At 45.7% G+C, this 10,993-nt stretch overlaps 1 protein-coding gene across 1 annotated transcript; it reads left to right on the top strand.

Moving 5' to 3' along the window:
- Window positions 1-9,777: 9,777 nt before the first annotated feature.
- LOC115078855 (olfactory receptor 5F1-like) lies at window positions 9,778-10,701 on the top strand. The gene has a single exon (XM_029581906.1). It carries the CDS (start codon window positions 9,778-9,780, stop codon window positions 10,699-10,701), a length of 924 nt encoding a protein of 307 aa, XP_029437766.1.
- The last annotated feature ends 292 nt before the right edge of the window (window positions 10,702-10,993 follow it).

Below are 10,993 nucleotides of genomic sequence, written 5' to 3'. Positions count from 1 at the left end.
AACCGGCGCTCAAACTCTCTCTCATTGCCTTGCAACAAGGTTCACAACTGCATAGTTGTTCTTAGTTGCGTTCCTGGTGATCTCCACGTTTCCTGCTTCAGCTCCGGTTTGCTACGGACTCCACTTCAGCCTACAGCCTGCTCCAGCTCCGGTTTGCTACGGACTCCGCTTCAGTCTACAGCCTGCTTCAGCCTCCGGTTTGCTACAGATTCCGCTGCCGCCCGCTGCCCTGTTATCAGCTGGCCCTCGGCCTGTACAGCCAGTCCCCTGCTTCCTGGGTACCTTGGACTTCCTATCCTGTTTACTCTGGTCCCGGCCTAAGCCCATCCCTGCCTCTGGACTCTCTGCCTATACTCCAAGTCCCGAGGTCCCAGTGCCCTACGGGCTCCTTCTGAGGGGTTCCTGGTTCACGGGTGAACACCTCCTGCCTGTGGCTCTGCCTCCCGGCCTACCCTGTCACCCTAGGTAGGCCGGCCCAAGGGTCCACTACCTCGCCAGCAGTGTCCGACTGCAACACCTAGGGTCACACACACAGAGGTAGATCTTAAAAGAATACGTGATCGCGTACTTTTGTTCGTGCACCAGGCGCAAACAAAAGTACGCTGGATTTTATAAGATACGCGCGTAGCCGCGTGTATCTTATAAAATCCTGGATCGGCGCGCGCAAGGCTGCCGATTTTGGGCAGCCTGCGCATGCCGAGCCGCGCAGCCTGCCTCCGTTCCCTTCCCCTACCTAACCCACCCACCCGGCCCTATCTAAACCCCCCCTTACCTTTGTTCCTCGATTTACGCCTGCTAGAAGCAGATGTAAATCTACGCGCGCCAGCGGACTGCTGGCGCGCCGTCATCCGACCCGGGTGCTGGTCCGGAGGCCTTGACCACGCCCCCGGGCCAGCGCCATGCCCCCGGTCCCGCCCCGAAATGCCGTGTCCCGCCCCCGAAACGCTGCATCATTCGGCCCCGCCCCCGACACGCCCCCTTAAAAAAGCCCCAGGACTTATGCGCGTCCCGGGGCTCTGCGCGAGCTGGCGGCCTATGCAAAATAGGTGTGCCGGCGTGGGAGGGCCCTGCGCGCGTAAATCAGCCCGGATTTACGCGCGCAGGGCATTTAAAATCCGCCCCACAGTCTTACAGAGCTGGGGATTAGAGCTGAAACACGGGGATAAAGTCACTCACCCAGTGTCACATACACAGTCTGCCAGTCAAAAAGCTTCCAGTTAATACTTTGAAGCTTTTTTGTTTGTGTAATAATCGAATGACCACTCCAGTAGTCTACTGTATTTCTCTCTACCTCAGACTTTCCAATATCGCTTTTTGCCTTCTCCAACAATTTCAAAATGCAGCTGCCTATCTAATCCTAATACCTTTCACAGAGAGCACATTACCCCAATCCTTCAAAAACTTCACTTGCTACCAGGCCATTATCGTATTCAATATAAGGTTCTTTCCATAATTCATAAAAGCAAATTTGCTTACCGTAAACGATGTTTCCGTAGATAGCAGGATGAATTACCCATGCTGTCATGGGATCTGTCAATCAGGCCCGGGAGGCGGAGCTTGTCAAAGCAGAGAACAGAGCTTTGCTCTCTGCGGCTGCGCGTATGTTGCCGCGCAGGAAAGTAACGGACTCTCCTCAGTCTGTAATAAAGCTGTAGTGTAGTTGAAGACTAGGTGATTGCCAGGGAGGAGGGTGGGTCAGCATGGCTAATTCATCCTGCTATCTACGGAAACATCATTTACGGTAAGCAAACTTGCTTTTTCCCGTCGATAGCAGGGCTGAATTAGCCATGCGGTCATGGGAGTCCTAAGCTCCCGATCACGTCATTTATGATATATGTGTTTGGACGTGATCTTTGACAGTGTGGCAGTCACCGTGGACAGGAGGATAGAGATTGCAGTATTGCTTGCCCTATCTTCGCGTCATTGACTGTTTGTTGGTCAAGGCAGTAGTGAGATGTGAAGGTATGCAGTGATGACCATGTAGCTGCCTTGCAAATGTCTATGGGTTGCACATTCTTCAGGTGTGCTAAGGAGGTTGCTACTGCTCTAACTTGGTGAGCTTTAGGAGTAGATTGTAAATGGAAATTCTGTTTGTCGTAGCAGAATTTGATGCACTGCGCTATCCAACTGGAGATGGTGCGTTTAGCCACTGGTAGTCCAGGTGCCTTTGGGTCAAAGGAGACAAAGAGTTGAGAAACACGGGAGTTCGAGTTCGTTCTTTCTTTGTAGTGTGTTAAAGCTCTCTTACAATCCAGTGTATGCAGTAGCTTTTCCCTATCGTTTGCATGCGGTTTAGGGAAAAAAGTTGGTAATTCCATTGTCTGATTGAGATGGAATGGGGTAACTACTTTGGGTAGGAAGGACGGGTGAGTCCGTAGAACTACCTTCTGGTGATGAAATTGTAAGTATGGAGGATAATGGACCAAAGCTTGTAACCGGTATAGAAAAATCTATAAATAAATAATAAATAAATAAATAAATAACTCTTCGTGCTGATGTTACTGCGACCAGGAATACCACCTTCCAGGTGAGGTATTTAATGTGTGCCGAATCCATAGGTTCAAAAGGATAAAGCATGAGCTGTTCCAGAACTATGTTGAGGTTCCATGGAACTGGAGGTTTGGATATCGGAGGACGAATGTGTGTTAAACCCTTCATGAAACGAGTCAGTAATGGGTGATTGGATATAGGAATGTCATTGATTTGTCTATGATAGGCGCCTATGGCGCTGAGGTGAACTCTGATGGATGACGTTGCTAGACCAGCGACATATAGTGTTTGAAGATAATCAATGAGCAATTCCGGGGAGCAGTCCAATGGTGGTACACCGTTGGAAGTGCACCAGGCAGAGTAGCGTTTCCATTTATAGCTATAATTTTCCTGGTTGAGAGTTTCCTTGACTGTAACAAAATGAATTGTGCTGAAGTGGAAACTCCTTGTTCTGTCAGAAGGAGCCTCTCAATCTCCAAGCTGTCAAGTGTAGTGATGAGTGTAGCGGGTGTAGAAGTGTCCCTTGATCTTGGCTGAGAAGATCTTGACGATTCAGTTATAGAATTGGATCCTTGATGGATAGTCGAAGCAGGAAACTGTACCATGGGTGCCTCGGCCAGGCCGGGGCTATGAGTATCAGTTGAGCTTTGTCCGCTATACACTTCTGAATTGTTCTTGTTATGAGAGGTATGGGAGGAAAGGCATAGAGAAGGCCTGTCGTCCACGGAATGAGGAAGGCATCTTGAACGATCCTGAAGTGGCTTGGTTTTATCGAGCAGAATTTGGAAACCTGAGCATTTATCTCTGTTGCAAAGAGATCTATCGAAGGTGTCCCCCACTGCAGAAATATGTCTTGGGCTATTTCTGTATTGACTGTCCATTCATGGGGATGAAAGATGCGGCTTAGCCTGTCCGCTCTTGTGTTTGCAACTCCCGGTAGATAAGTTGCTTGCAGATGTATGCAATTCTTGTGAGTTTGCTCGAAGATTGTCAGGGTCTCCTTGCAGAGGGACCATGAACCGGACCCTCCTTGTTTGTTGATGTAAAACATCGCTACTTGGTTGTCTGTATAGATCATGACCCTGCGTCCCTTCAACTGGTCTTGAAAGACTAGCAATGCATTGCGAATCGCTCTGAGTTCCAATAGATTTATTTGTAGATTCTGTTCTGATAGTGTCCATAACCCTTGGGTTTCGTAAGTCTCGAGGTGTGCACCCCATCCCTTGCGAGAAGCATCTGTGGTTAGGACTGCATTGTGAGATGGGGGGCTGAACAACGCTCCTTTGGACAGGGTAGAGTCTAGGAGCCACCATGCTATATCTTTTTTCATCTCTGCGGTCAGCGATACCTTCTGAGTTAATGGTTGTGAATGCTGTTTCCATTGGCGTTTTAGACCCCATTGTAGGTGTCTCATGTGTAGCCTGGTATTGGGAACCATGAAATTTGCCGCTGCCATGTGGCCTAGAACTACTAGGACTTGTCTTGCTGACGGCTTGTGAGTATGTTTCAAGGTGTGTAGAAGTTGACGGAAATGTGATATTCTGTCGTCTGGGAGGTACGCTCTGTTGCACGTAGTGTCCAGGCATGCGCCTATGAACTGCAACTGTTGTGTTAGTTGTAGGTGTGATTTTTGAAAATTTATCACCAACCCTAGTTCTTGCAAACAGTGTATCACCCGATGGAGGTGATCCAGTAAGATGTTTGGAGTTGAGGCGATTATGAGCCAATCGTCCAGATATGGAAAGATGGTTATACCTTGTTTCCTGAGATGAGCCACCACCACTATCATGCATTTGGTGAAAACTCTGGGTGCAGCCGATAGTCCAAAGGGAAGAACTTTGTACTGGTAGTGTTGATGTTTGTAGCGAAAGCACAGGTAACGCCACGAGGATGGATGGATTGGAATATAAATAATGGAATGTAAACACGAATCAACCAACCTCAAACCCTCTCTCACTAATTCCTGCTGAATATTTATCATACTATTACCATTCACAACTGTCATATTTATTCATTTGATTACCTATGTACCGTTTCATAGTCTTATTTTTTCACTTGCTATTCTAATGTATCAATAGGCTGAAATGTAAATATTGTGCTGTTCAATTTCTCCCCTTCCATCCCAAGTTTATTTTCCTTGTTTTTTGTAACTTTCCCTCTCCCTTTTTCTGATTCACTGTATTTAAAGTTCAAGGTTCTTATTGAAAATATTGTTTTTTACGTTACGTTATGCTTTACACTCCTTGTTATTTGTAAACCGGGTTGATGTGATGCCTATCATGAAACTCGGTATAACAAAAACAATAAATAAATAAATAAATAAAATGTGTGTGTAAGCATCCTTCAGGTCGATGGAGCACATCCAATCGTTGGTTTGAATGAGAGGAAGAATTGACTTCAACGACACCATTTTGAATTTCTCCTTGGTGAGAAATTTGTTCCATTGCCTTAGGTCTAGTATGGGGCGAAGGCCCCCGGACTTCTTGGGTATGAGGAAGTACAGGGAATAAAATGCTGCTGATTTGGAGTGTGGGTGGATTTGTCGAATTGCTTGTTGCTTGTGAAGTAAAGCAATTTCCTCCCCCAGTTGTGGATGGGAATTGTGAATCCTGAGTGTGGAAAGATGAGGCAATATGGGTTTTGTGACAAATTGGAGTTGGTAACCTTGATGTACTATCTCCAAAACCCATTGATCTGATGTTATTCTTTCCCAGGCTTTCAGGCAAGCACAAATTCTGCCTGGAGGAGCTTGATGTTGTGGTGGTGGCTGAATAACTAAAAAGACGAAGTCGCTTTTGGTGCGGTAGCCGGCTGCTGTGCCTGCTGCCTCTGTTACGTGGTTTACCTCTACGTTGATTTGCTGTATTGTTTTGTGGAGCAGGACACTGGTAGGAAGGGTATGGCTGGGTACGAAAAGATTGATAAGATCTATAGGGTCTTCTGGCATATGTTTGCCTACGAGTGGATCCTATATAATGACGTGTAGTCGAATAAATAGGATTTGATGTTAGAGATTGTACTGCTAGCGCTTCTTCCTTTAATTTACTTACTGCGTCCTGAAATCTTTCTCCAAACAGGTTATCTCCTGTACATGGGAGGTTTGTTAGTTTTTCGTGCAAATCTTCACGTATCGAACTTGAACGTAACCATGCTAGTCTTCGGGCTGCAATGGCTGTTGCAGATGCCCTGGATGATGTTTCATGTGCCTCGTAGATTGACCTCAAGAGGTGTCGAGAACACTCTTCCATATCATGAAGAGGCTGAGGTATCTGTTCCGCCACTGAGGAATGTATACCTTTCATGGCTTGCATGCACTCATATAGATATTGTACCATATAGAACTGATGCTGCATGATTCGTGCCGTTAATATTGAGTTATGAAATATTTTCCTGCCAAACTCATCTAAATATTTGTTGTCTTTCCCCGGTGGGAAAGTGGAATGCAACTCTACTACAATGGATGCGTGAGGTCATTGCAGTAGAGTGTATAGTGAAGCTTTCTTCATACGGAATTTAATGTCTGTTTTCCTGGAAACGGCTGCAATTGTATAAGGCGTTTCCCAGGATTTTTGTAAGACTGAATGCAGGATTTCTTGTGGTGGAAGAGATGTTGGTTCCACTGGAGTATCAAAAATCTTTAGTAGACCAAGAGTTTTTGTTCTAGGGTCTGTTTCTTTTTGGACCTCTAGATGTAGAATGGTACCCATTTTTTCTAGGAATTTTGGGTATGTAAGGTCTTCAGGAGGGGAATAAGGCTCCTGTAGTTGGTCCTGCGGATCTGACAGACATCCCACCGATGATGATGGGGATGTTTGTAATGAAGGAGAATCAAAAGATGTATCATTTACCTGATTTGGTGAGGCTGGTTGGTTTATCATGGGAGATGTCGGTGGTTCTGCTGACTGTTCTTCATTAGACTGTGCTTTATGTTTTGTAGTCCTGTTATCATCAATATTAGTCATTTTGAATGATGATTGCAGCGTCTCATAAAATCCTGCTAATGATTGAGACAATTGAAAAAAATGTGTCTCTTGTGTGAGAGGGCATTACCATACGACTGTCTTGTTGTAGTGGGTTAGTTTCTTGCGGTGAAGCCGGAACTTCCCCATCCTTGTGTATTTTATTGACTGAAGTATTTCTTAAGTCCTCCGAATTTGAAGAAATGTTAGAGGAAGAGATTTGTACCACTGTTCTTTTTGAGTAGGTAGTAGATGGTACTTTACGAGATGATTTAGAAGTCGAAGGACTTATCTCCCATGTAGCACTCCTCTTTTTTAATTTTTTAAAATGGGAGTAGCTTGAGTACTTCTGATAATCATCAGATGATGAATCAGTATCTGTGGTTTCAGCTCCGGAAGAAGGGCTGTGTGAAGAGTATCGTTTTTGTTTCAACTCTTTCCTTAAGTTTTTAGGTGAATAATTGTGGTTTAGACGCGCAGATTTTGATCTATGCGCTGATTTAGATTTATGCGCGGATATAGAGTTATGCGCAGGTATGCGCGTATGCACAGTTGTAGACTTATGCGCTTTTGTAGATCTATGCGCGGAAGTTGATTTGTGCGCAGTTGTAATTTCATGCGCATATCTTTTTGATCCCGCGCGCACAGGGGTTGTATGCGCCGATGTGTTCGGCGCCGTGCACATAAGTTTTTGTGTAGTCGGCGCCGTACGCATAGTTTTTTCCGGCGCCGTGTGCGTATGTATTCGGCGCGGTGGTTTCTTCTGCTCTATGCGTGCCGGAGGCTTTAGGTTGTGCGCAGACTCTGTCTTCGGCGCAGATATGATATCATGCGCAGACGGCGCCGTAGGCGCAGAAGTCATCGGCGCCAAGGGTTCCTCCTCCGATGAGGTATGTTGCGGCTCTATAGGCACTGGGGATTTCTGAGAACCCACTGGCCTTTGATTTTTTGTTTTCCCCTTACCTCCTAGAGTGGAGGACTTAGGATCTGACGGCACAGTTTTCTTTTTTGTTGGAGCCGATGAAGTTAGCGGGCCAGGCGATGAATGAGCCTCCGATGGCTCTCGTGAGGCAAAAAGTTCCTGAAGCCTATAGGCCCTTTCTTTTAATGCTCTAGGTGACATCCTAGAGCAAAACTCACAATCCTCTCGCTTGTGATGTGGTCCGAGACATTTGTAACATCGGTCGTGTCTGTCGGAGACTGACATTATTTTACCACAAGTACAGGGTTTGAACCCCGGCATTTTAATCTATTTTTAAACTTTTTAAACTGAGGAGATATCAGCTCCGCGTGCGTTCCCGCTCGCGGAAAAAACAGACTGAGGAGAGTCCGTTACTTTCCTGCGTGGGAACATACGCGCAGCCGCAGAGAGCAAAGCTCTGTTCTCTGCTTTGACAAGCTCCGCCTCCCGGGCCTGATTGACAGATCCCATGACAGCATGACTAATTCAGCCCTGCTATCGACGGGAAACTTAATTTATAACCCATCTAATGTTTGGCTTTGTTCTGCCTGAGAGTATACATTTTCTGTATAACTCACAAAGATGACAGGAATTTTCTCCAGAAAACATGAAAAGGATGCAATACTTCGATTCAAAACAAAAGTCACAGTTAAAAATATGAAACTTATTGAACGTACATTTACTTGATAAATATTGATTTTTGTACTTGGTCAATTTTATATTTCCATTCAGTTTATTTTTTAGCAGCAAACAAAGAGAAAGGTTTTCAAAAAAAATTTATTATTTTTTTTTTTTTGCGTAGTCAGAGATGTGAATGTTTTTGAAAAATGATGCACGTTGTGGATATAACTGGGAGAGAATTTTGAAACCAGGCAGTACGTGAATACTATACAGCATGGTAGGACCCTGCCCTGAGGAGCTGAAAGTTTAGAAGAAAGGGTGAAAATGACAGAGGAGATGCAGGAGGGACCTGGCAGGGCTGCAGCAGCCAGAGGGGGAAGGAGTGGAGAGGAGACATTGAGGAGGGAATATCAGAAGTCGTTGCTATGAGATGGCACTGGTGACAGAGAGAGAGAGACTTCTAAACTTTCCTGGCAACTCAGGCCCAGAGCAGCAAAGTTCCCCTGATTGTTTGTGAGGCTTTTTAATTTCCCAAATGCACAAAGCACAGTTTTCGCTCCAGGTCCTTTTTGTAAAGCATTTAAGACACCTGAGGTGCCCCCGCATGATCCACAGTGGAGGAGAGGAGGCGGTGCCTCTGGACAGGTAAGGAGAAACCCCAGCAATCCTGTAACATCTGACTTTAATGCCTTCTGTGAGCTTCATTCTCTCATCAGATACAATTTACAGTTTTATTCAGAAGCTTCCAACCGGCTCAGACCCTCCCAGCCAAGGGCACACGAGACAGATCACTCTGGTGTCCTTTTCCCTTAAAAATATATTTTACTCTGCCTTGGAGAGGAGCTGCAAGGATCTAATGTGCCGGAGTAGGATGAAGCTTGTTTGAGGAGACACAACTACAAATGAATCTGATTAAAAATGGAAATATGTAACCAATTATTACACAAACAAAAAAGCTTCCAAGTGTAATTCTCTGCTCTGTCTCTGGATATGACCCTGGGTGAGTTACTATCTTCCTGTGCCTCAGATCTATTCCCCGACTGGCAGACTGTGTAAGTGACCCTGGGTGAGTTACTATCTTCCTGTGCCTCAGATCTATTCCCCGACTGGCAGACTGTGTAAGTGACCCTGGGTGAGTGACTTTATCCCCCTGTGTCTCAGCTCTAATCCCCGGCTCTGTCAGACTGTGTGTGTGACCCTAGGTGAGTGACCTTATCTCCCTGTGCCTCAGTTCAGTTCACCAGCTTGGTCATTGTGAGTCTGGGGGAATCATTTTATTCCCTTGTGCTGCTCTAATCCTGGCTCTGTCATTGACTGTGAGTGAACACTGGGGACTCACTTTACCTCCCTGTGCCTCAGATCTAATCCCCAGTTTTATCACTGTCTCTTTGAGTAACTTTGCAGGAGTCACTTTTTCTCCCCGTACTTCAGTTCTAATCCCCAGCTCCACCACTGCCTTTCTGTCTCTATCCCTTAGATTCAATTTTTAAACCCATTTTCATTCAGAGACAGATTGGGATGAGCCTTTTAGTAACAGAGTCCTTTCTCTGAACAGTCTCCTCCTGATGCAGTGAAAAGCTAATGCCCTGCCAGTGTGTTTAATGTGACAGAATAAAGTGCAAATCAATGACTTTCACTGCTGGCCACACATAGCAGCATCTGTTAAATGCAATTACATTTGTACTTAAGGTACACTTCATTCTTTATTTCTTCTTAAACTCCTAGGATAAGAGCTATTAACTCCCAATGAATTTGGAAAACATGACGATGGTGAGAGAATTCATTATTCTGGGACTTTCTGATAATCCCCAGCTGCAGTTTCCCCTCTTCCTGGTCTTCCTGCTCATCTACCTGATCACCCTGCTGGGGAACCTTGTGATTATCACAGTGACCTGTGCTGACTCTCGCCTGCACACCCCCATGTACTTCTTCCTCAGTAACCTCTCTCTCACCGACATCTGCTCCACCTCCACCATCACCCCAAAACTGCTGATGATCTTTCTCACAGGGGATAAGACCATTTCCTTTGCTGGATGCTTTCTGCAGCTCTATTTCTTCATCAGTTTTGGCGGTGCTGAAGTTGTTATCCTTGCTGTCATGGCTTATGACCGCTATGCTGCAGTCTGTGAACCCTTGCGCTATTCCCTCATTATGAATCAGAGAGTCTGTGTCCTGCTGGCAGCTGCTTCCTGGATCATCGGATTTCTACCATCTGAGACGATCACAGCTTCTATCACCTGCCTTTCATTCTGTGCCTCTAACGAGATCAATCATTTTTTCTGTGACCTCTTGCCACTGTTAAAGCTTTCCTGCTCTGACACGGCCACCATACAAAGCTTAATATTTGTTTCAGCTGCATTGATATCAGTGCCTGCCTTCCTTGTGACTCTCATATCTTACATCTACATCATCTCAGCCATCCTGAGGATCCGCTCTGCGGAGGGGAAGCGTAAAGCTTTCTCCACCTGCTCCTCTCACCTCACTGTTGTCTCTGTGTATTATTTGCCAGCATTTTACATTTATTTGAGACCCAACTCAACATACTCCCAGGAGCAGGGTAAAATCATCTCTTTGGTCTACACTACTGTCACCCCCATGCTGAACCCCATCATTTACAGTTTGAGGAACAAGGCGGTAAAAAATGCATTGAGGAAAGTCATGGGGAGGTAGCTTATGGGAGTACGTGGTGTATAAATCACAGCAGGTTTCTAGGCACAGCAGACTCCAGTTTCTAGCAGGGCTTGAGCTGAGTCTCCCATTCAATCTCCAGATTCAGTCACCTAGGACTGCACATGTGGCAGAAGCAGCAGTCACAGTCCCCTGAAGGGTGAGAGTTAAGAACATAAGATATGCCATACTGGTTCAGACCAAGGTCCATTAAGCCCAGTACCCTGTTTCCAACAGTGGCCAATCTAAGCCTCAAGTACCTGGCAAGTACCCAAGCATTTAATAAATCTCAAGC

This window comes from Rhinatrema bivittatum, chromosome 16 (genome assembly GCF_901001135.1).
Source record: "Rhinatrema bivittatum chromosome 16, aRhiBiv1.1, whole genome shotgun sequence".
Taxonomy (NCBI): Eukaryota; Metazoa; Chordata; class Amphibia; order Gymnophiona; family Rhinatrematidae; genus Rhinatrema; species Rhinatrema bivittatum.
This window is presented reverse-complemented; position numbering and strand designations above follow the sequence as displayed.

What these genes read in the sequence shown, in the direction of transcription:
- LOC115078855 (XM_029581906.1), top strand. Translation starts at nt 9,778, where the DNA reads ATGAATTTGGAAAACATGACGATGGTGAGAGAATTCATTATTCTGGGA.